Source organism: Ictalurus punctatus, chromosome 3 (assembly GCF_001660625.3).
Source record: "Ictalurus punctatus breed USDA103 chromosome 3, Coco_2.0, whole genome shotgun sequence".
Lineage (NCBI taxonomy): Eukaryota > Metazoa > Chordata > Actinopteri > Siluriformes > Ictaluridae > Ictalurus > Ictalurus punctatus.
This window is the reverse complement of record NC_030418.2, coordinates 7,477,768-7,504,743: the sequence shown is the minus strand read 5'-3', so window position 1 is coordinate 7,504,743 and position 26,976 is coordinate 7,477,768. Positions and strand designations below refer to the sequence as shown.

Here is a 26,976-nt window from a genome sequence, read left to right as displayed (position 1 = left end):
AAATAGGTGGCTAGACATAAGATTAGGCAAAAGTCAAATCTAATAATAGACAAACATCAATGGACTAAAACATTTTAGATGTTACACTGTAATGGACTTGGCAGTCCACGCTACATGACCCAAAACAGATAAATAGCATATATTCCTTCCTTCTAATTCAGAATTTGTTGTTTCATCATTGGTGGCAAGCTGTCCTGGCCCAAATGCAGCAAAACAGGCCCAAACCATTATACTACCACCACCATGTTTCACAGATGGGATACGGTTCTTATTCTGGAATGCAATGTTTTCCTTTCTCAAAAAAAAAAAAAAAAAAAAAAAAAAAAAAAAAAAAAGTTCTATTTTGGTCTCATCTGACCTTAAAAACATTTTTTCCAATAGCCTTCTGGCTTGTTTATGTGATCTTCAAGTGGTGGACTCATGAACATTAACATTAGCCAATGTGAGAGAGATCTTTAGTTGGTTAGAATTTACCCTGGGTTCCTTTGTGACCTCACAGACTATAACACGTCTTGCTCTTGGAGTGATCTTTGTTGGTCAACCACTCCTGGGGAGGGTAACAATGGTCTTGAATTTCCTACATTTGTACACATTCTGTCTGACTGTGGATTGGTGGAGTCCAAACTCTTTAGAGATGGTTTTGTAACCTTTTCCAGCCTGATGAACATCAACAACTCTTTATCTGAGGTCCACAGAAATCTCCTTTGTTCATGCCATGATACACTTCCACAAGCGTGTTGTGAAGATCAGACTGTGATAGATCCCTGTTCTTTAAATAAAACAGAGCGCTCACTCACACCTGATTACCATCCCATTGATTGAAAACACCTGACTCTAATTTCACCTTCAAATTAACTGCTAATCCTAGAGGTTCACATACTTTTGCCACTCACAGATATGTAATATTGGATCATTTTCCTTAATAAAATTAATTACCAAGTATAATATTTTTGTCTAATTTGTTTAACTGGGTTCCATTGGTCTACCTTTAGGACTGATGATGTTTTATTTATACAGATACAGTATATAGAAAATTCACAAACTTTCAAGCACCACTGTATAATATTGAACATTCATTTACAGTCAGGTCCATACATTGTTGGACACTGACAATATTATAGTTATTTTAGTTGTCTACTACAGCATATTGGAGTTGAAACTAAATAATGAATGTGAGCTCAAACTGAGACCTTCAGTTTTAATTTGAGGGTGTTCGCACCGAAATCATACAGTGTAGGAAATACAGCACTTTTTCCAAGTGAACCAGTGTTCCTGGGATAGGCTCTGGATCCAACACAGCCCTGACCATGGATGAAGCAGAAGATGAATGACTGAATGATATATTTAAGAACATTTACAGTCTGCAGGCTGTGGGAGAACTGAGGCTTTTAGATTTACTTTTCAACAGGGAATCCATGTCTGGCCAATTTAATAATACCAATGAAAAAATAATGCAGTGCAATTCAATATTTACTAAATGCATTTTCTGCTCTTGATAATTTGAATACCCAGACAGGCGACAGTGTCAGTGCTCCTTGGCATTGAATCTATGTGGCTCTGGAACTGTAGTGAAACAATGAACACCATTCTTCCAAATGATATTCACTCAGTTGGTGTTGTGATGATGGTGGTGGAGAGCATTGCATAACACATAGGCCCAAAAGCCTCTCAGAGGCATCCAATTAGGTTGAGATCTGGTGACTGTGAAGGCCATACCATATGATCTACATCATTTTCATCCTCATCAATCTATATTCAGTGAGCATTGTGACATTGTCATCCTGAAACAGAGCACTCCCTTCATGATAGAACTGTTTCAACATCAATCAGAAGAATGTTTCATTGATTTGTCATGACTCTTCCTTCTAAGGGAACAAGTGGACCCAAACCATGTCAACAAACCCTCCTACAGGATATCAAACCCATCTGATTCCTTCACTTAGGGATCAATGCTTCAGGCCTGATCTTTGAAACACATCCAGTCGAACAGACTAAAGTTCCAGCTATCCATGCTCAAATAATGAAATCTTCTTTCAAAATCACTTAAGTCTTTACCTCTGACCCAAAAATCAAGGTTAACTGAGCATAGAAATCATTTTTATACATGCTACAGAGCATGGTAGGATGTTAACTACTTAAATATACTGTACATACAGTACTCTTGTCTAGAAATGCTCATTATGTTTCTATACTCGACAGTTTTACACCACTGACCTCTGGTGGTCATAGCTGCTTCTGCACACTTACATTGTTCTTTTTTATAACCGACTTTATAAATAAAATCTGGATTTTTTTCCCCGCATTGGTTTTGGTGTAGATGATTTTTGACAATGGCAAAATGAATGCTGTAAGGGTGACCACTGTGATTGAATTACACCAAAATTAAAATGTGAAGTTGGAGCCTCTAAAATATGATATTTTATAAATCTGTATTAATGTGCCAGGTTTTAAACAAATTTTTGGCTAAAGCAAGTACTCTATCCATATAATACCTCAATCTTTGTCCATTACTATATGTTGCTTAGCAACCAAAGCTTACTATTAACAGGCTATTGATAATATATTTTATCAGGGGATTCTGCAGTGTTTCCTGTCTATAAAACATACATGTATTAGGGAGAATAATTAGTTTAGAGAATCAGGACAAATATTAATTGGATAAATGACTAAGATAAAACAATATTGCATTTCAAATTACATGTACAGGAATTTAAGTGTGCAAGCTCTGGCTTGTGCAGCACGAAAATAAATAAATCGGACGCAATAATATTCCATGGACATTTATAGTTTTTCCCATATACCTATTTATTCATCTGATAATCATGAAGCAACTGCATGCACTAATTCACTGTGGCCGCTGTTTACAAGGAAACCACCATGTAGACAACTACAGAATTACAATCATTACAATATTCAGAGACAATATTTGAAGCAATTATTTGCTTAAAAAGGAAGCCAAGAATGAACAACAGTGTTTCTGGACCAGAGAAGTTTCATACAAAGAACTGAGTGAAGAACAGCACAGGGATATGTTTATTCACAGAACTTTGTCAAATGTTGATTGAAACCATCAACCAACTCATGAACAAATCAGCTGTCAAAACATTTTGCATGGCATGAATAATAAGAAAAAATTAATAAAAAAAAATTAAAAAAAAAAAAAGAAAGAAAAGAAATAGGCATGCTTTGAGTTTCACACATGGGGCTGAGACATTACAATACTCTACATTTCTCTCTGATTGCAGAAACCCAGAAATCACATCACATACACACACACAATTTACAGTTTCCTACAGTTTTCTTTTCAATTTTTTCTGTCCGCTTTATTTATTCATTTCTTTTTTCCCCAGTAGCTAGTCACACTTTTTCTATATACACAGCACCTCATTCTGCAGCTGATTCCAAATGGAAAGTTAAATCTTTCTCTCTGTAATCCATACATCTATTCTTATATATGAAAAGTTTACAAGTGCTCATTCCTCAGACATTTCACTCTTAAATATTGTTTTTTCCCCCCACTTCATTCTCTCACTTAGATATTGTCTTATGTACCACATGATTGTTGTATTCTTGAAACAGGGAGGTGCTGATTAATTTCCTATAACAACATGGCTCTGACAGGACCTCTGGCTGTAATAAATGATCGTTTTATCTCAGTGTGCTCATTCTAATATTTTACAGTTTCTATAGTAACAGCTCATTCACAGGGATTTGTACAGCAGACGCTCCACATAATATTTAATTAATAATAATTAATTAAAGACTAATAATTAATGAATGAAGAAAACCTGTTGTTATTTAACAAATATATAAAAACCATATAATCATTGGTACGGAGTAGATTTTTGTTGAGATGGTTATCAATTTAGGGAAGGAGTCTCGGGTGTGACTGCTTTGTACGTTTTCAGCCATGTTTTATTCTCTTATGGACTTCAAGAGTGAAAAAAAAAGGCTGGTGTGGAAGTAACTGTTATATACCTGCTCTAAAGTAAGTGATAACAGGAACTAACTTGGGTCGTGGCATTAACTGTTCCAGGTACCTATAAATGGTCAAAATGTTTGACGTGTGGTTCTTAAGTAAATTAAAAATTGCAATTGTTGGCAAATCACTGTGGAATAAGAGGAATAAAAAACCCCACTCGTTTTATATATATATATATATATATATATATATATATATATATATATATATATATATATATATATATATATATATATATATATATATATATATATATATATATATATGGAATACTTCATTTATAACCCAGTGTTCCACTTCAAGTGAATTGTTTGGCCAAAAGAAAAAAAGTGCAAATAAAAGAACTATTTGGAATGTCTGAAGCAGCATATTGCATTTGGTTACAGTTTATGATGAAACCATTTTTAAAAATGTCTCAAATGTTTTCACTGTCTCAGCAAGTGTGTGTGTGGCAAGGTAGTGGGCAACAGGACCACTCAATGCAAAGAGGGTAAACAAACCCAGAGTATGACAGAGTGCACACTTTAATTGTATGTGTGCATGATACCGTTCTCTCTCTCTCTCTCTCTCTCTCTCTCTCTCATACACACACAATATATTTCTATGATTTTTTTTTTCTTCTCAAAGCAACTCGCACCAACAAATATAAAATAAACACACTTTATTCAAGTTCTCCACTAAACCTGAAATCCTGATCTTTTCATTCTCCTGCTCTAGAGTGATTCAGTGACGCCCAGGCTGCTCTTCTTCTCCTCCTCCCCAGGTGAGACATCTGATCCGGACCCTTCGTTCTGGAACAACTCCTCCAGGAGCTCCTCTCCTGCTCCTCCAGCCTTCGAGGCCCACAGCGCTGCTCCCTCTCTCAATCCCACTGAGCGAAGAAGCCCAGCGTAAGAGGAAAACGCTGCCCCTATTAACTTATGTAAATGGCTAAAGAGTTAAGGAAACATTTGAAAAGCAATTTGGAGGGGAAATTATGTGTGTACATATTTAGAGATAGCACGAAGGAAGAATGATTAGGCTGAAATGCTTTACTGAAACATGTACTTTGAAACTGAATTGAAGTGAAAAGCATGAGTGAATATGCTTAGGGATTGATTGCTTTTGCTGAAAACATTAATGACACAAAACCACTGAAGGGAGCAATTTAACGAACACCCCCCACTAGCCAAAATGCCAGTCAATTTTGCTGAAACACTGTGCATGTAAGTGTTCTTTGGCTTTTTACATACTGAGCTGCTGAACATAAAGCTTTTGAAATTATTTTATAATGCGCTCTTTGATAAGAAGCGATTCACGATGTTATTCTGAACTGAATAACCTAGTGTGTGAGAGAAAAGGCACTATGAAGCAAACAAACAGGAAATTACTTTTGCAAATTTTCACTTGCATACAATAGGCTGGATTGTAATGATTGATGGAAAAAAAAGAGGGTTCTGGATAAACATGCGGCGGTTTGTTGTGGGTTTCATAAATACAACCTGTAGCTGGAACTGTTACCATTATACTACATTCAGTACTTATCTTTAAATCAACGGTCTTTGTAAAAAAGAAGCACAAGCCCTCGGAAGGATATTAGTGGTGTCGTTGGCCTCCATTACGCCGTATTTCAGACAGGCTTCAATGAAGAGCGCCGCCCGGTCAAAATACCTCATACTGACAAGGCAAGATAAGGAAGAGAGACAGATATCGGTTAGCTTTCAAAGGTTTTTAAAATAAAACTGACAACTTCATTAACTTATAGCATATTTGGGCTGTGTTAAATCGGACATTTTTGTCCAGAAAAAAAAAGAAGAAGAAAAAAAAGAAAAATCCAGCAGCGGTGTATAATACATTGTGTACTCTCGGATGAGGAAAGTGAGTTTCAGCACTAAAATGCACATCTTGTGCTTTAATATTTGCATTTACTTTCCATTAGAGATAATACTGGGGCCCAGGTTTTCCCAAATAACCAAACAGGATTATTTTACTAGGGTACTGAGACCACAGTGGCTCAGTGGTTATGACACTGGGCTACTAACTTCAAATCCCAGCACCTCCAATCGGCCACTGTTGGGTCCTTGAGCAAGACCTTTCAACCTCAACTGCTTAGTTGTATCCTGTCTTGATTGTAAAAATTTGCTTTGGATAAGAGCGTCAGCTAAATAAATGTAAAATGTAAACCTATTCTCCTTTATAAGCATGGCAAAAATGAGAGAACTGAACCCCCATCATTCTAAATACAGTCCTCTCATAACTTAATGTGTGGGTGAGTGAGAGAGAGAGAGAGAGAGAGAGAGAGAGAGAGAGAGAGAGAGAGAGAGAGAGAGAGAGAGAGAGACAGTATTTTGGACTGAGAGTGCTTGTCAATACGCAAACACACTCAGCACTCTCACTCTGCTCTGCACTCTCCGATTGCTGCTGTTACTTGACATGGCATGACACTCTTGCAGGTTATTACAACACCCACTCTTATTTCCTGGACTTGTAAACAAACATGATCTGGTTGACTGGTTTTCTTAGTTTGACTGCACTTCATTCATCTCTTGTTCTTATTCTTGCAACTGTCTTGCACTTATTTCTAGTTAGCTTGTGGAAACCGAGGCCTCCAGTAGCTATTTGCTTGGATTGTTTTCTGAAAAGCATCTAAATGAACAAATGGAAATGTACTGCAGACCTGTGGAGCATCTCGCCCACTTTCTGGAAGCAGCCCAGTGAGAGAAGCACCAGGATCGCTTTGGACTTCTGATTGACCTGAGAAGAACAGAGGTACTCAGCCCAGCGCTTCAGCACGTCCGAGGCTTCAGTCGGATTCAGACGCACCTGGGAAGAAACAGTGAGAAGAATAAAGTTAATGTTTTGGAATGGCCAAGTCAAATTCCTGACCTTAATCCAATAGAAATGTTGTGGAAGGACCTGAAGCAAGCAGTTCATGTGAGGAAACACACCAACATCCCAGAAATTAAGCTGTTCTGTACTGAGGAATGGGCTAAAATTCCTCCAAGCCGATGTGCAGGACTGATCAACAGTTACCGGAAAAGTTTAGTTGCAGTTATTGCTACACAAGGGGGTCACACCAGATACTGAAAGCAAAGGTTCAAATACTTTTGCCACTCACAGATATGAAATATTGGATCATTTTCCTCAATAAATAAATGACCAAGTATAATATTTTTGTCTCATTTGTTTACTTTGGTTCTCTTTGTCTACTCTGAGGAAAATCTGATGATGTTTTAGGTCATATTTATGCAGATATATAGAAAATTCAATCACCACTGTACATATCCCAAGTTGTGAATTTAAATTATACAAATTAAAAACTTATAATATGAGCTTGCTATGTATGAAACAAAAAGGATCTTAAAAAAGAGCAATGTTAATTACTTAAGACTGTCTGCCAACTAGCTGTGTTAAATGTTCTAAGTTATATTCCTGTACATAAAATCATTCATCCAAATACAGACTCCATTTTGTGAAGAGCTGATATTTAGCTGTGGGGTTAGTTCTGACCTGTTGTGGCTCTTCACGGGAGCTCTTTGTCAGGTGGGCTGCGATTTGTAAAAGAATGTGAACCTAAAGTAGTGCTGTTAAAGGCAACACCACTTATCGGGAGCAGAATCACAATTTACAGTGGCTTGCAAATTCACATATAAACAGAATAAATGCAGTCAATTTAAGTCAATACGGTTTTGGAAGTCTCAGTGTTAATGTGTTAAAATTGATGTAGATTTAAATGTGTGCTTTCAGAAGCATAAAACTTGAAGCATGCTGCACAAGCACAAAACCGACCTGATAATACTGCATGCACACAAGGGAGCATTAACTAGGAACACAAAAGAAAATGGATGGTTACTCAAGGGAGAAAATGGCACTTGTACAGTTTTGAGTCCAATGCTCATTGTAGGAGCTTTCAGTGGTGGACACGGGTCAGTATGGGTACTCTGACCGGTTTGCGGCTACGCAGCAAGTTGTGATGCACTGTGTGTTCTGACACCTTTCCATCATAGCCAACATGATCTTTTTCAGCTCTTCTGTGGGACTAGATGGGCTAGCCTTCGCTCCCCACACACTTCAGTGAGTCTTGAGCACCCATGACACTGTTACCAGTTCATCGGTTGTCCTTCTTTGGACCACTGTTGGTAGGTACTAACTACTGCATACTGGGAAAACCCCACAAGACCTGCTGTTTTGGACATGCTCTGACTCAGTCATCTAGTCATCAAAACTGGGTCCTTGTCAAAGTCACTCAGATCCTTACACTTGCCCATTTTTCCTGCTTCCAACACATCACCTTTAAGAACTGAATGTTCACTTACTGCCTAATACATCCCACCCCTTGACATGTGCCACTGTAATGAGATAATCATTGTTATTCACTTCACCTGTCAGTAGTTTTAATGTTATGGCTGATCGGTGTATATTACAGCTAATACAGCTATGTAGTGTCTATTGCAACACTGCTGCAATATGTAGTAGTAGATATGTACACACCAGTTTATGTCAATCACCACTCCCACTTTGATATTTAAACGGCACTAGAGAGAGATGGGTTTTTTTCCTCTGAAAATAAATCCAAATGTCAGAAACAGTCAGAAATTCACATTACAAAATATGCCTTAGAGCAAAAGATGCAGCACACATATGTGCTTCAAAAGGCCTTTACTATGGTTACCAACTACACAGAGAAAACTGGCAAATAGATACAGACGAATCTCAGTGCTAAATGAGCTCAAAGCAGAATTGAAATTGTAGCCCACAACTCTCAATAGGACTAAATGCCTTGTATCCTTTGCCCTTGCTTTTTTCCACTTACAAGAGAACATGTCCTCTGTAGGCTATTCAACAAAAATAAATAAATAAATAAACGCAAAGAAAGAATGACCTTATCTGAATTCCTTCTCTGCATCAAAATACTGGAACACACAGCAAACCTGACTAACTGCTAACATTTACAATTGATTCTTGACCTGATCCATCGTCCTTGACTGCTTTTTTATTGGCATGCTGGCTTGACAAAAGGTCTGCCAAAATAACTACCACAGGTGCAACACAGGTCTTTTTCTCCTTAAGTCCTTAAGTCTGATGCCACACTCATGGACCTAAATCAGTGCTGAGGAGGTTGTAACATACAGACAGGTGACAAATTGGTTGCTCGAATTTTGCTGGTATGGTTTCAGTTCTTGTCACTTTGGCCCTTTCAGAGAAAAGTCACTGCAAAATCAATGTTATTCTGACTGATCACGTTTAACCTAAGGTGAAACATTTCTATCCTAATAGGAGTGGTCTTTTCCAGGATGGCCCCACCCCCATCCACAGGTCACTGAATGGTTTGATGGAGTATGACAGCGAAGTAAATCACATGCTATGGCCTTCACGGTCACTAGAGCTCAACTAAACACCTTTGTTTTCTCACTTTGGAGCAATGTGTTAGACAGTGCTCTTCACCTCAACACATCAACAAAACACCAGTTGAGAGAAATGGTTGAAGAATCGCGGTCATCCTTCCAGTACAGTTCCTTGTACAGACTTGTAGAGTCTGTGCCAATGCACACTGAAGCTGTACTGAGAGCTCATGGTGGCCTGAAAACATTTGATGTTTTTTTTCCCTTTAATTTGTCACCCATCTGTATGCAGTATATGCTTTATTACACATCCCTAACAGGCATTTAGCTAAGGCATATAAATATTATTATTATGATGATGATTATTATGGTGATTATGATTATTATTACTTCTTATGTAATGCTTTTGATGGTGTTAAGTTGATAGGATGTAATAAACAGACACTGCAAGTATACAGGGTGTCCAAAAAGTCAGAGACCAGTGAGACCAAAACTATCCATTTTCTATACCACTTATCCTAGACAGGGTCGCAGGTGCACCTGGACCCTATCCCAGGGAACTCGGGGCACGAACCCGCAAACCTGGAGGTGAGAGGCAAACGTGCTAACCACTAAGCCACCGTGCTCCCGAGAGTAAAACTACAACATAATTTATGCTCTACATGTTCAGCCTTATGCTTTACACATTTTTTCTGTAGATTCAGACCGACATATACTGTATGCTCAACATATTCAAATCGGTTCCTGACATTTCGGGCATGCTGTACACTTACTGACAACCTTATTAGGAACACCTGATATCCGCTCGTTCATGCAATTATCCATGCAGACAATCATGAGCCAGCAGTGCAGTTCATAAAATCATGCTGATACAGATCAAGAGATTCATTTAACGTTCATGTCAAACATCAGAATGGGGAAAAAGTGTGATCTCAGTGACATGGCATGGATGTTGGTGCCAGATGGGCAGGTTTCAGTATTTCAGAAACTGCAGAACTGCAGAAAACTCTTGGGATTTTCACATGAAACAGTATATGGAATGGTGCAAAAAACAAACAAACAAACAATCAAACAAAAACATCCAGTGAACTGCTGTTCTGTGGGAGAATAAACCTTATTGATGAGAGAGGTCAGAGGACAGAAGGGAGGTCAGACTGGTTTGAGCTGACAGGAAGGCTATGGTAAATCAAATAACCACTCTTTACAACCGAGGTGAGCAGAAAAGCATCTCAGGATATGCAACATGTCACATGAGGCAGATGGGCTACAACAGCAGAAGACCACATCATGTTCCGTTCCTGTCAGCCAAGAACAAGCACCAGAGGCTATATTGGACACAGACCCACTGAAACTGGATGGCTGAAGATTGGATAAACATCGGCTGGTCTTTTTCCAGTCTTTAACTGCCCAGTATTTGTGAGCCCCCAGTAACCATGCCATGGTCAAAATCACAGAGATCACATTTTTTTCCCCCTAACCAATCTGTGTGAAGTGAACATTAATTGAAGTTCCTGATGTGTAGCTGCATGGATTTAGGCATTGTGTTACTGCCACATGATTGAACATAAATGAGCAGGTGTACCAGTGTTCCTAATAAAGTGGTCAGTGAGTCCTGGATCACAAAATCCACAAAATCATGGATAATGGGAATAGAGATCAATTTGGACATGGGTCCTTGATCTTCTCCAGTACAACATTTACCCTGCACTACACAATGCCTATGCACCTCTACTACAAGTTTCATTTGTTAGAAAATATTTGTGATTTGTAATTTGTGCATGTTATCTTTGTGTTGGAAAAAACAATTAAGAACAAATGTTATGAACAGATAAAAAATCTCAATGAAGGAGAACTATAGCAGCAAGAATTGCAGAGAGGAACTTTGCAACATCTTGGCAGCGTGATATGTACCAGCAGGTTATAGTCTGAGGCACATTTGATGTCAAAATTAACACAGCATTGGTATGCAATGTGTGTTTGCTGGCTGGAAGGCTGGCACAGAGAGTGTGTGTGTGTGTGTGTGTGTGTGTGTGTGTGTGTGTGTGTGTTTTAGGAGAACCAAATGCATTTTGACAAGCTATGTGTGTTCTATTTATACCATAGTATAAAATTATCAACAATCCCATTCAGCTTGACTCTTTTTGTACGTTAGCTTTTTTTTTTTTTTAAATGTTTTTTTTTTTTTTTTTTTTGGGGGGGGGGGGGGGGGGGGGGGGGTATAGCCCATAGAGAATACCTTTGCCAGCCAGGCGGCGCGGTTCCACTCGCCGTATGTCTGCAGATAACGACAGGCGTCTGCTGCCTTGTCAATCAAACACAGCAACTGCACGCCCTCTGCACAGAAACAGAATGAGAGAGCGGGAAATAAAAATTGTATAATAACAATCAATTATCAACAACGGCTCTGTGTGTGCCTTGACAAAAAAAAAATATTTGTGTGTGTGTTTGTGTGCGTGAAAGAGCAGGGTTAAGGGGTGCTGTAATTATTTACTGGGTGATGTCAGATCTTGAGTGATGCTAAACACACACACACACACACTCACAGACTCACACACACTCTCACACTCACTCACACTCACACTCTCTCACACTCACACTCACACTCTCTCACACTCTCTCACACTCTCTCACACTCTCTCACACTCTCACTCACACTCACACACACTCACACACACTCAGCCTATTTTCAGAGGGTGCAGGTTGTCAGGGAATGCGCTTCAGCTTTGGAATTTTTCAGAAAGGAGTGAGACTAAGTGCAATTTACAGACTTATACCTTGGATGCACAGCACACCCCATATCATTTCAGAATAGTTTTCGATTTTGCTGTTGCAGAGCAGGTGCTTTAGAGCAGAGAGAGATAATGAACTGAATATGTACGAAGATATACAACATTGTCATAAACTGTATGTGTCAGATTTTGGAGAGTCAAAGCCATAAAGACATTGTTTTTCCCTCCTTTTCTAAAAGAAAACATTCAACCTATGAACGATTTGTGTGCTAAAGAGCAACACTAAATTGACTTTTATTCCGGTGGTCACACCCTCTTTCATGTAAATGGCTTCTGTACACTGTGACATTCGTCAAGTTGCTCTGGTTTTTCCATACTCGCCTTGTGGGTCCCATTCAATCAAATGCATGCGCTTGTATTGTTTTTGACATCTGTTCTAGTCTAGTTTCTGTCCTCATCCTGTCATTGGTTTGTTGCCTGTTTGTGCTCACCTTTTCTGTGTTAATTCTTGATTAGTCTGGTGCGTCATTGCTTGTTGTGTAGTCTGATCATGCAAGGTAAGTGCTTGCCTTGTTTTGTGTGAATCAAAATAATGTCTTGTTCTATATTCCCCTGGTTAAGGTCCTAGCCTGTTTTCCTCTTTGTTGACTATACATTGTTGATTATACTCACTATGCTCCAATAAAGCACATGCTGAGTTTACCATGTTATGTCCCACTACATGGCTGCTACCCCAATAACTCCTATGTCCATACATGGTATAAGCTTATCTGCTGAATACTATGCCAAAGAATGGTATGTTTACATTCACAGCATTTTTATCATATTATTTTGCACTACCTGTTATATCTGACACTTCTACACTTGAACTGTGTACTGGTTGGCGCTACAGTGTCTCTTACTGTGCCTATTGTTTTAGTAGTTATTGTACTGTCTTGTGTTGTTTGCACATGTTTGCATGTGCACTTTATGTAGAAATATGTAGGTCTTAGTTCTGTCTTGTCTCATTTAGTTCTGTGTTGTTTTATGTAGCACAATGGCCCCGGAAGGAATGTTATTTTGTTTCACTGTGTACTGTACCACCTGTATATGGTTGAAATGACAATAAAGCCACTTGACTTGACGTTATTAAAAAAAGGGTTGAACTAAAAATATTTGATACAGCAATATATCACAAAGCTGCAGATCTATCTATCTGTTCATTCTGGTTTCTTTCTTTTTCTCCTTTCTTTCCTTTTTTCTGCTTAGTGCTCTAAATATTCATACCTGAATCTATGTGTGTGTATAAAAAAAAAAAGAACCCTACTCAGAGGAAGATACTGCAGTACTAAATTCATTAAAACAAGTGTAGGTACAAATCTAATCTATTTCCTAAATAAAAAAAACAACAAATAAACAAACTAACACCATCCTAACTTACACCATCATGACCCTGACAAATACAATGCCTAGCAATGTTCATGTTAATGAAGGTGCTCTTTCTTTGTCCCATGAGCTTCATATATTGTTCAATGTCTCTGCCACCAAGTCTAGTTCTAGTAGTACAAATGCAAAGATACATGAACAATCCCATGATGCCCCTTCCATTAGGAAAAATAATAATAATAGTACACCTACTATTCATATCTGTATTTGTAACTGTTTGAAAACATATTATCTATTCAGTCTGAATGATGTAATGGGATCCGGTTACATTACATATGTTGGAATGTCTTCGCTTTTAAATCCAGTTCAAATTGAGTAATTACAGGACTTAAAAGACAGCTGCAATGCTGTCTTTCTATCATAGCTTTACCTTGGGACTTTACAAATGTTGCCTATTAAAGCAACAGCCTCACGTATGGACATTCTATGCCTTAGGGTTTCAGCTTCCACGATAATATTATGCACACATCATGATGTATCTGCTATTGGCACACTCTGCTTCAGAGTTAATTGAAGTAACTTTAATCCTCAAAGTCAATGAAAAGCAGGCAGTGTACCTGCTAGCTTTCCGCTGGCGATCATATTGGTGGCTACTAGTTTAATGGTGCTCTGAGAAGGTCCAGAGGAGGGAATAGTTGTCACAAGGCAGGCTTTAAGAGAATCGCAGTAGTAGCTCGGGTTTTCGGCACTCGTCTCCAACAGCAGCTGCACCGCCCGGTCCGTCTGCCAAGTGAAATCGTTATTGAAAATGTTATATTGTGTGTGTGTGTGTGTGTGTGTTTTAGTAGGTCTTCCTTCAACAGATTAAGTGAGATGCACTTAGGTAGTGTAGTTTTAACCTGAGCAAATTTCATCAAAAGATTACTTGAATAAAAGTTATTTGGTTTATAGCAAAACGGATGTTCAGTTAATTATGTTAGGGAATTCTTTTCCATAAAAGAAATACGGTAATACATTCTTAGTGTTTTCGCAGAAATTCATCTTGTTTGCTAAAACACATAACATTATAGCAAAACATTGTGTGCTATAACACATTATTAATTTTAACAAACTAAAAAATGCTCTCCCATGTTCACATTCCCAATAGTTGATTATACTGTCAAGGAAATTTATTGGAATACACATTTTGTGCGTAGCCTTTTGCAAAAGACTCTAATTACAAATATGTCCTTCCATCTTCCAATACCATGTTGCAGGGATTGTAAATAAGGGGATTGTAAATGACACACATTTGTAAGATGTGTGTGTGTGAGAGGGATAATGAGGGAGGGAATGAGATAGGCAGATAAACAGATCTGTCAAATGAAAAGCTGTAAAGCACCTTGTTCTTTTCCTCACCTGCTCATATAGAAGGGTAAACTTGTATAAATGTCATATTAACTGTCAAAATCCATGAAGCGGCAGGATACAGAACTCATCTGTTTGACTGATCAGTTATTTGTTTGCTGGTCAGTTCTTTTCAAATATTATACAGTATCTCACAAAAGTGAGTACACCCCTCACATTTTTGTAAATATTTGATTATATCTTTTCATGTGACAACACTGAAGAAATGACACTTTGCTACAATGTAAAGTAATAACTCAACTCAAAATAACTCAACACACGGCCATTAATATCTAAACTGCTGGCAACAAACGTGAGTACACCCCTAAGTGAAAATGTCCAAATTGGGCCCAATTAGCCATTTTTCCTCCCCGGTGTCATGTGACTTGATAGTGTTAATGGCTGTGTGTTGAGTTATTTTGAGGGGACAGCAAATTTACACTGTTACACAAGCTGTACATTCACTACTTTACACTGGAGCAAAGTGTCATTTCTTCAAAGTGTTGTCACATGAAAAGATATAATCAAATATTTACAAAAATGTGAGGGGTGTACTCACTTTTGTGAGATACTGTACCAAAGCTAAGCATCTAAGTAACTGAGAAGTTGTTTAAGTGGTACAAACAACTTGAGATAACAAGAGATAACAATGCAATACACATTTACATTATATGTGCATTTTATGTCCCCAAGCATACAAAAAAATTGAGGTGAAATACAGTTCATTTGCTCATTTACAAATGTGCTACTGTAGTAGTATGATGGTGCGATATAGTATGAAGTAACCTGTCCAAGGAGAAGCAGCTGGTCTGCACATTTTTTTGTGTGTTCATAGCTGGACCTCTTCACCTCCTGCAGATGAACCCTTTCTAACTGGAATCTCTGTAATGAGAGAAATACAGAGAGAGATAAACAGGCTGTTCCCTTTATTTACAAGAGATTTGAGAACATATAGACTGGCCTATTTAGCACACAGGATGACCTAAAAAATAGTATCATCCTATTTCTGATTCTCAGCAATTTTAAACATCATGCATACTATTTTTTCCCCATTTATTTCCTCTGTGCTTTAATAGAAAGCTGATATGTTCAAGCCATTGGCTTCTAAACAGTGAAGGCCTGTAACAATTAGGACTCAAGGTTAGGTAATGGATTTGTCTCTAATGTACACACTGCATTCAATTGTCAAAATGTCAAATCTGTAGTGGATCAAGATTCATGACAGTAAATTGTAACATGTACACTCAGTGTCCACTTTAAAAGGAACACCTGTAATTCTGCTCATGAATGTTAACTTCCACCCAGAAAATATATAAAATCATGCAGCTACAGATCACGAGCTTCAGTTACATTGTTCACACTGTACATCAAAAATGTGATCTCAGTGAATTTGACCATGGCATAGTTGTTGATGTCAGAAGGGGGATTTTGACAGAGAACAGTCTCTAGTTTATATCGAACTGTGCTAAATACAAAAAAAATATTCAGTGAGCAGCAGTAACTCAGATAATCACTCTTTACAACCACAGTGAGCAGAAAATCATTGCACAATATAGGCTATAACTGCAGATGATCACGTCGGGTTCCACTCCTGTCAGCCAAGAACAGGAATTTGAAACTACAGTGGACAAGTTCACTAGGTACTGTTATAGACCGGAAATACATTGCCTGATCGTTTTTCTGTCCAGTTTCCGTGAGCCTACTCACACTGGATAACTGCATGAATGAGTAGGTGCACAGGTGTTCTTATTAAAGTTTCTGCTGAGTATATAGTCTTTCAATTTTATTAACTTGATTATCCTAAAGGGTTACAAATGGAATTTTCACATATTTCAACTGAATGTGATATGCAAGGTCAGCCTTTATAGAGCATTATAGTTGTTTAACCAGATTGCTCAAGGATCTAATAATGAGATATGAACATATAACCTCCAGCTCGGTGTTCACAGCCGAAAAACCTTTAAAAAGCACATCCTTTCAAAGCACATCTCAGAAACTTGAGATTCCATCCATCCACCCACTCTGGGAACACTGGGGGGGGGGGCACCCTGGAAGGGGTGCCAACCCAGCACAGGGCACAATCACGAACACACATTCACACACTACAGACATTTAGCTATGCCAATCAGCCTACAGCACATGTCTTTGGACTGGGGGAGGAAACCTGGGAACTCTAGGCACAAGGCAGGGGACACCCATGGACTGGGGGGTCAACTCATCATAGAACTGCGATTCCAATTCAGTGGTTTAATATGTCAAGTAATTCAGTATGGTATAGCTAATTAGCTACTAAAATCCAATTACAAAAATAAGTAAGGAACCAGAAATCATCCAAAAGACAGCCTCATTTAATACTTGAGATGGCTTAAGCCTTGTTAAACAGGAAACACTGCTGTAATTTGTTTAACGTAATTATCAGTCATTAGTATTGAAGTCCTGAGTGCTGATGCACATCTCTGGAGGTACATTTCTATTCTTGCGGATTGTGTTTCTGGTAGCCCACAGGAAAAAGTGATAAAAACCAAACAAGCTGCAGCCCACCCGATTAAGGAGTAATGAACAGAATGGAAAAGAAAGCAATAACGGACGAAATGAAAGTGTTCACGGAAGGACATGGTAAATTTTTAAAACTCCCTAAAGCAACCTATTAGCGTTGTTATAAATAGTGTGTGTAAGTACAGCAGTGGCTGGGTAATTAGTTTCTTAGTGCGGTTTCAACTGAAAAAAATAAAATCCCATAATTTATATGTCAGCCTTCTTTTATAAAAATTCCATTTCCAAGTTGCTACCTTCATTTTGCCTGTGAAATATTTGACTTGAATCCAGTCCCATGGCAAACAGTCCTGCTCGTGGAGTAATCAAGACTACACTACATGGAAAAAGTGCAAAATAAAAGTTGAAAAGATAAACCTGCCAGACTCAATGGCACATCAGGCCATTACTATAATGAATCTTCTGAGATATTGGCTAATAGGGAAAGTCTCATCTTCTTTCAGACACCATTTGGAAAGACTTGCTTGAAGGCACAAATGGAATTGTTATGATTAATTTCATGGATAACTGCTCATATTCAGTCCATGAGCAAATGCATCACTTGCTAAAACTATCATCTATGGACACTAATATTGGCACCCTTGGTAAATATGAGCAAAGAAGTCTGTGAAAATTTTTCTTTAGTGTTTAACCTTTAGATATTTTGTTAAAAAAAAATTCACGGATCTCATGGATGTCAAACAATTGCCAACGCAACACAGGTTTATTAAAAATATCTTCGTTAAATATGTGTGCAACAATTATTGGCACCCTTTTAGTCAATACTTTGTGCTACCTCCCTTTGCCAAGATAACAGCTCTGAGTCTTCTCTATAATGCCTGATGAGGTTGGAGAATACTGTACATGGCAAGGGATCTGAGACTGTTCCTCCATACAGAATCTCTCCAAATCCTTCAAATTTCGAGGTCCACGCCGGTGGAATCTCCTCTTCAGTTCACCCCACAGGTTTTCTATGGGTTTCAAGTCAGGGGACTAGGAGGGCCATGACAGGACCTTAATTTTGTGGACAGTAAACCATTTTTGTGTTGATTTTGATGTACGTTTTGGATTATTTTCCTGCTGGAAGGTTTTACCAGAGCCCAGTTTAAGCTTTCTGGCAGAGGCAGTCAGGTTTTCATTTAATATCTGTTGATATTTGATAGAGCCATTATGCCATGTATCCTAACAAAATAGCCCCAAAACATTAAAGAGCCACCACCATATTTAACCATAGGCATGAGGTACTTTTCCATACGGCTACCTCTCTGTGTGCGCCAAACCACCTCTGGTGTTTATTGCCAAAAAGCTCTATTTTGGTTTTATCTGACCATATAACCCGATCCCATTTGAAGTTTCAGTAGTGTCTGAAGACGCTCGAGTTTGTTTTTGGATGAGAGTAGAGTCTTTTTTCTTTAAACACTAACAAACCACTTGTGGTGATGTAGGTGACTTTGGATTGTAGTTTTGGAGACTTTGAGACCCCAAGAAGCAAACTTCTGCAATTCTCCAGCTGTGAACCTTGTTAGATTTTTTGGCCACTCAAATTTTTTGGCCTATGTGTTACCTCATATTTATACCCCTCTGAAACAGGAAGTCATGGTTGAACAATTCCCTGTTCCTAATCACCCAGGTGTACTAAAACAATTTGAAATATCAATGGGAATATACTTCAAAAATATTTTTCTCATATGGATTCATAAAGGTGCCAATAATTGTGGCACACATGTTTAACAAAGATTTTTTTTTTTTGGATAAACTTGTGTTTACAATTGTTTGATATCCATGAGAGCAGAGTAGTTGATTTTTTTTTTTTTTAAGCAAAATATCAAAAGGTTCACAGCCTTCATATTTACCAAAGGTGCCAATATTAGTGGAGGAGACTGTAAAATTATTTCCCTCCTGATTTTTGTTCTGAATATACATGTACATTATACAAAACAAATAAGATCATGGCATATACTGATATTTAACAACTATTAACTGTCTTACTGTTAAAATGCAATGTATTATTGATGAGGTATGTGTAAAGGCTTCCATACAACTCTGCTGATATATGTAACAGTCACATCATATTTGCTAGAAATATTGGGCCTCTTTTATCAAGCTGGATACGAATGGATTTATAGGAGCATTTACACAAGAAATTTAGTGTTCATGAAAATGAGGTAATTTCTGAAAAACTTTTATATATATCCCACTGAATGTGTATAAATGTATGCATAAGAAGACTAACGAATGTAAATCACAACTTGATTGACTACAATCAGTAGGGAATCTGTGAGAACATTTCGTGAAACCCATACATTTATATTATTGGAAGTCTGGAGCCGTATGTACAGAAAACGGCCCGGTCTCTTTGCACATAACTGTAAGCTGTAAGCAAACGCCTGAGATGACAGGTCACGCTTATGACTGAAAGGTTGAAAGATCAATATGATTTTTTCAGAGGACGATAGCTGGCTGAGATGAAAATAGCAGTTTCTCTGTGTGAAGTGCTTGGTCTACATGATCACCTGAGTATTAATACAGATCTTATTTTCTCCTGTGTTTTCATGTCACCTTTTCAGGTGCTGTTATGCTGCTAAATATGTATTATTGGCATAGAAGCGAGTCAAAATAACTTCCACTTTTGCCTTTTCTCGCATCGAGTTCTGAAACGTTTTGTTCAGTTTGGTTTACGCAAACATGTACACACAACATTATTAAAAGACTGACAAGTTATTTTCTTTCCACTGAGAGGGGCGCACGGTGGCTTAGTGGTTAGCACGTTCGCCTCACACCTCCAGGGTCGGGGGTTCGAGTCCGACCCTGGACTCCGCACACACATGGTAACGGGGGTTTGCATATTCTCCCCGTGCTGTGTGGGTTTACTCCGGTTTCATCCCCCAGTCCAAAGACGTGCATGTCCAATGTTTGTGTGCCCTGTGTTTGGAACCTTGTCCAGGGTGTACCCCACCTTGTGCCTGATGCTCCCTGGGATAGGCTCCAGTGATCCTGAAAAGGATTAAGCGATATAGAAGATGGATGGAGTATAATGATTATAATACTCATTATTCCACTTTAGTCTAGTTAGCCAGCTAACTAGCTCACAAAAAGTACTGTAGCTTTTAAGCCTAGTTAGATTTCTGGGCAACTGAAATCCCAGAGGTAGGCTAGCTCAGGAATTTATCATTACCTATCTGTCAAAGATCAGTAAAACTAATTCCTTAGCAAAACTAAGTGAGTCTTGCCAATTTACTTAAGTTGTTCTAGATTTTTTTTTTTCACATTTCACGCTTGGCCATCACAGGCGCCTGGCCAGTCATCAAGAAGACACAGATATTAGAGTTCACAAAGTAGCAGAGCATGGATGTTATGGTGACATCCACACAAATGGCTTCCAGAAGTGTTTTCTATAACAATAATAATAATAATAATAATAATAATAACACCACCACCACCACCACCACCTACGGCTAATGTTTTTCCAATTGTCCAGACAGGACGGCAGTTTTCTAGGCCATTACATCAGACCTGGATCAATGATGCAGGCATCAGAAGGGCAAGTCGATCAATAAAGGGATGCCTGTGCTTAATAATTAAGGGGGGAAATTAATCAGTTGGAAGTGCAATTGTTTGCCAGTTAAGCAGTTATACTGTAAATGCAATGCTACAGTGGCATGGACAAAGTATAGAACAAAACAAAACCAAAAAATGGACCATTTTAAAGTATTCAAGAAGTTTTGTTTCTTTCCATAGATGAATGAGTAGGACCCGAGACACTAGAAGAATTATTAATTCACTGCCTACAAGCTGTATGATGTAACTCAGTGAAGAATACCGCTTTCTTCCACTTGCCCCTGTGGAATATTAATGGTGTCCCAATGGGTTAACACTGTTACTTGGGAAGAGTCCAAAGAAAGCGCTGATGGAGGAAACTACTTCAGCCAATCTTTTAATTTGCTCAAGTTTATTCTTCCTGTGTATATTTATATATAACATGCATCGGGTTAAGTGAACTACAGACATCCTCCTATATTTTCTGCACTGTGTGTGCTGTGTTGTACAGTACCTGAAAGAAGGAGCTTTCACACAGAATATCGTGGCAGATGTCCAGATGGCACTGAGTGGTACTCTGGGAGCACTCTGGCTGTGTCTGCCCATCAGGAGTGGGCACACTCAGCTGCCGTGCCTGGGAAAAAGACTTGATGTAATGCGCCGCCACATTCCAAAACTGCAGGTCTGACTCATCACCAAACAGCCTGAGACAGAACAGGGTTGAGTTTGTCAAAGGATGAGCATCACATTGTATCTGGTGTTTTTTACCAAAGAAAAAACAGTTGAGGCCAGAAGTTTACATAGGCTAAAGTAATTCAAGCTCAGTTTTTCACAGTGCCATACATTTCCTGTGTTAAGGCAATTAGGGTGTCTCCTTTATTTCCAGAAGAGGTCATTTCATAGTAAAGGCGTTTAAAGAGACAGATTTATTTAAGTTTTTTTATTTACTATATTTGATATGTTTTTCAGTGTGTCAGAACTTTATATACACCTTGCTAGTATTCACTTGGGGTAGCCGTCCACAAGCTTCCCACAATACTTTGAAGGAATTTCAGCTCGTTCCTCCTGGCAGATCTGTTATTACTCCATCAGGTTTTTAGGCTTACTTGGACACGCTTTTTCAGCGTAGTCCACAATTTATCTACAGGATTCAGGTCAGTGCTTTGTTATGGCCACTCCAATTATTTAACTTTATCGGCCTTAAGCCATTTTGTTACAGCTTATGATCATTGTCCTGTTGGAAGACCTAGTTCAACCAAGTTTAAACGTTTAACTGATGTCTTGAGGTGTTTACCTCATGGTGGCTTTAATTTTCTGAATTGCAACAGTCCGTCCCCCCCGGCTTTTTTTTTTTTGTTTTTGTTTTTTTTTTTTTACCCCCACAACATGATACTGCCACTCCCATGATTCACAGTTGGCCTTGTGTTCTTCGGATTAAAAGCCTCATCCTTTTCCCTCCATATGTAGTGCTGATCATTATGGCCAAACAGTTACATTTTTGTTTTGTTTTTTGTTTCATCTGACCAGAGAACACTCCTCCATGAAGCTGGTGAACACTTGCAGACTTCGGTCTTTCTTTTTCATGCCAGGTTTATAATAGGGGCTTCTTCCTTGCATGACAGCCTTTCAGGTCGTGGTGATGTAGGATAGTGGATGTACATATATGGTACCTGAAATTTTAAAGTCCTTCAACAGTTCCTTTGTTGTTGTCTTGGGGTTCAATTGAACCTTTCAGACCAAAGTTCTTTATCCTGGGGAGTTAATTTGTGCCTCTTTCTGGAATAATGCAGTGTATGTGTGGTCCAAAGATTTTTATATTTGCATACACTTGTTTGTACAGATGCTTGTGTTACCTTTGGTTGTATGGTAATTACTCCTAAAGAGGAACTGGACTTTTACAGGTCCAGCATTTAAGTCTTAGCTGAGTTGCTTGGATTTTCCCATGGTATCAAGCACAAAAAAGTAGGCCCTTTACAGCCAAGGGTATGCTCCTATTAACTCAGAATTATAACTTAGAACTCACTGGTCAGTCAATTGGGTTATATAAAATTCTGACCCACTGATAAAGCAATTCTGATATAGTGAATTAAAGCTGAAATAAATCTGTTTCTAATCAATTGTTTTATAATGACCTCTAATGTGAACAAAAAGTAGATTAACTGATTTGCCAAATAAATGTATGAAATGTGTGGAAAAACAGATTGAATATCCTTAGCCTAGGTGAACTGTACGATGCATTAAATGCTAAGAAACACATCTTTTTTTCCTTTTTTTACAGATGAAATGCACACTGCAAGATGTAAGCTTAACCAGGTTTAATGATGATTACTGTTAAATTTCCAGCATATCTCCACTTATCAACTACAGAGAAGGCTTTTTATAATGATTTACATGACATACAGGAATATTTTTAAGTGGTTTTAATTTTCTAAAGCTTTGATGTATTGGAAATCCATGTTGGCTTAAAACATCCACCCAAATACTGCATCATGCAATACATTAAGTGAGAATTTTTAACAAGAAAGTCTGGTAATAAAATAAAAACAAAACACCCAAGGGAGATTATTATCAGCTTCTATTTAAAGATTATTACACAAGTTAGGCTTTAGGTGACCCAATATGAAATCATACAACACTACATGTATATCTAAAGCTTGCATTTATCTAAGACAATCAGTAGGGTCAGCTGAAAAGACATAGGGTCTCCTTGGTATTGTTATTCACCATTCCTCTCGCACATCTGCTAACATACCCAACTACCTACTAAATTAAAACTACCGAAGCTGTGACTCTTGCCTTGAGATACATACAGTGCCCTCCACTAATATTGGCAGCCTTGTTAAATATGAACAAAGAAGGCTGCGACAATTGTCTTTATTGTTTATCCTTTTGATCTTTTGTTAAAAAAATTCACAAAAATACTCTGCTCTCATGGATATCAAACAATTGCAAACACCACAGGTTTACAAAAATACCTTTGTTAAATATAGGTGTGCAAGAATTATTGGCACCCTACTTCCCTTTGCCAAGACAACAGCTCTGAGTCTCCTATAATGCATGATGAGGTTGGAGAATACAGATTTCAAGGTCCACGCAGGTGGACTCTTCTCTTCAGTTCACCCCACAGGTTTTCTATGGATTTCAAGACAGGGGACTGGGATGGCCATCTTGACTTTGTGGTCAGTAAACCATTTTGTGTTGACTTTGATGTATGTTTTGGATCATTGTCCTGCTGAAAGATCCAACCATGGCCCATTTGAAGCTTTCTGGCAGAGGCTGTCAGGTTTTCATTTAATATCATCTGTTGATATTTGATTTCATTATGAGTCCATTAAGCCATGTATCCTAAAAAAATGTCCAGGTCCTCTGGCAGAAAAACAGCCCCAAAACATTAAAGAGCCGCCACCATATTTAACCATGGGCATGAGGTACTTTTCCATATGGCTACCTCTCTGTGTGTGCCAAAACCACCTCTCTTTTTTGGTTTTATCTGATCATAGAACCCGATCCCATTTGAAGTTCCGGTAGTGTCTGGCAAACTGAAGATGCTCGAGATTGTTTTTGGATCAGAGTAGAGTCTTTTTTATTGAAACCCTTCGAAACAACTTGTGGTGATGGAGGTGACTTTGGATTGTAGTTTTGGAGACTTTCTGACCCCAAGATGCAACTAACCTCTGCAATTCTTCAGCTGTGATCCTTGGAGATTTTTTGGCCACTCGAACCAGTCTCTTCATAGTGCTTTGAGAAAATATAGACACACGTCCAACTCCAGGTTGATACCATTTCCAGTTGACTGGAACTTCTTAATTATAGCCCTGGTGGTGGAAATGGGCATTTTCAATGCTTCTGCTATTTTCTTATAGCCACTTCCCATTTTGTGAAGCTCAACAACCTTTTGCCACACATCACAGCTATGTTCCTTGGTCTTACCCACTGTTATGAATGACCAACGGAATTTGGTCTATGTGTTACCTCATATTTATACCCCTGTGAAAACGGAAGTCTTGGTTGAACAATTTCCTGTTCCTATTCACCCAGGTGTAGTAAATTTTTAAAAAAATATAAATGGGAATATATTACAAATATATTTTTCTCATATGAATTCATAGGGGTGTCAATAATTGTTGCATACCTATATTTAACAAAGACTTTTTTTTTTTTTTTTTGGATAAATCTGTGTTGTGTTTGAAATTGTTTGATATCTATGAGAGCTGAGTATTTTTGTGATTTTTTTTAACACAAGATCAAACGCTTAATTTTTCACAGCCTTCTTTGCTCATATTTAACAAGGGTGCCAATATTAGTGGAGGGCACTGTATGTCTTCCCTTACACCCTGATAAATATATATAAACAAGCGCTGTAATTGAGAAACTGGTGTGCAAATATGTTTCTGAAAAAACAGTTGCTATGATACTCTGAATGCTGTCCTTGGCATAAAAACAATTTTACATGGCAGTATATGGACCAGTCATGATTATTAGAGGATTTAGAATTCTTAATACACTGGCAGTCAAAAAAGAATTGAACAGAGAAGTTTAAAAAAAAAAAAAAGTAATTAGCAACTGCTTGATACCTCTGTTCACTTAAAGCAGGAAACCCACAATAACTGAGAACACAATATATTTGTTAGATGAGTATGTGTGGCTGTCAGGTGGTTAATATGGTGTGGTTGCCAGGATCTTAGTATAGGTTGTGTAAGAAGGATACACATCTTCATGATAATTACTCAAGATAGAGTCTGAAAGTACAGCTGTATTAATATTAATAAATGAGCAGTGTTAATATTGATTTGTGACTTGGTGCTGAGCAGAAGTGTTAAAATGGCTTCCATGCCTGGTTGTAGTCAGAAGAGTGTTAATGGTGTCCTGAGGAAATAAAGTGAGAGCGTGTTAACGAAGAGCGAAAAGCTTCAAGGTGAATGAGAATGACTAGAGCATTTGGGCAGAAAGAGAAATCTGATTTAAAATGGCTCCTCAGCTTAAAGCAGAGATGAGACTCGAGTATTGAGTGTATATCTCAACATCTACCACCCAAAGAGTAAAGAGGCTGGGGTGTTAAGTAAGAAACCAAAGCATGGATGAGTGTATGTGAAGAGAACAGAAGGCGGGAAGAAGACGTTAAGGAGACAAGCAGTGGATGGTAGCCTGAACAATAATGTTTATGTTGACTTACTTGCTGACTCCCTAGTACCAACTTCCCACTAGAAGTGTGCACAGGACTGGAAATCTGAGCAATCCCATGTTCTCCTGGTGACATAATTTTAATCAATACTGCTAAAACCACAGCTGTTTTTGTTTGGACCTGCATGCGATATTTTCTACCAAACTTAGTTGGTTCTTTTTCTCAAAATGTGTACAAATTAGTCATTTAAACCAATGTGATGGACAGACAGTAATCCGAGCTCAGGACTGAACCTGGGACCCTGGAGCTATGGGGCAGCAATGCTACCTGCTGTGCCATTGTGCCTCCCTAAAGCAGTACCTGAAGTAGTAAATGCACCACATGAACACCCATCCATCCATTTTCTGTACCGCTTCTCCTAAACAGGGTCGCAGGGAGCCTGTAGCCTATCCCAAGGGACTCGGGGCACGTGGAGCAGGACACTACGGATATTTTAGAGATGCTAATCAACCTACAATGCATGTCTTTGGACTGGGGGAGGAAACTGGGGTACCTGGAGGAAGCCCCCGAAGCATGGGGAGAACGTGAAAACACTGTGCACGCATGGCGGAGGCAGGGCACATAATCACCCAGTGTGCTCCCACTTTAATGAATGAGGGTGTTCTTGGTCCTCACCTAAAAATCTTTTTTTGTTGGGCCAGCAGAATGCACCCAAGTCCCAGTTCCAATGCACACCTCTACTGCCCACCTTCATTTGATGCTTAGTAACTGGATTTTCCAACAATACAAAGCAACGTTCCATAGGAAAAATTCCTTTAGGCCTTTTTTTAAATTTTATTTATTTATTTTTTTTTAAAGTAAAGGCTATAGGAGGAGCCGCAATATACTTCTAAACTACTCATACCCAGTGCAGTTTTGTCCTTGCTGTGATTGCTATGTATGGATACATTTGGTAACAAAAAAAGGTATCTGAGCAATACTTGAGCAGGAAAAAAATTTAAT

The 26,976-nt window shown here is 38.4% G+C and overlaps 1 protein-coding gene across 2 annotated transcripts in view; it reads right to left on the bottom strand.

Annotated features, from left to right (window-relative positions):
* Positions 1-4,232: 4,232 nt before the first annotated feature.
* wdr11 (WD repeat domain 11) overlaps positions 4,233-26,976 on the bottom strand; it is a 128,756-nt gene continuing 106,012 nt past the window's right edge. The window contains exons 19-25 of one of the 2 annotated variants that reach the window (XM_053679497.1): positions 21,367-21,556; positions 15,570-15,665; positions 14,015-14,180; positions 11,540-11,637; positions 6,639-6,784; positions 5,559-5,638; positions 4,233-4,904 (exon numbers count right to left, since the gene is read on the bottom strand). In XM_053679497.1, the coding sequence (XP_053535472.1) occupies positions 4,696-4,904; positions 5,559-5,638; positions 6,639-6,784; positions 11,540-11,637; positions 14,015-14,180; positions 15,570-15,665; positions 21,367-21,556 (985 nt within the window). In that variant the 3' untranslated portion in view covers positions 4,233-4,695. The remainder of the gene's footprint in view (positions 4,905-5,558; positions 5,639-6,638; positions 6,785-11,539; positions 11,638-14,014; positions 14,181-15,569; positions 15,666-21,366; positions 21,557-26,976) is intronic. The other variant, XM_017464559.2, reaches the window with a different exon arrangement.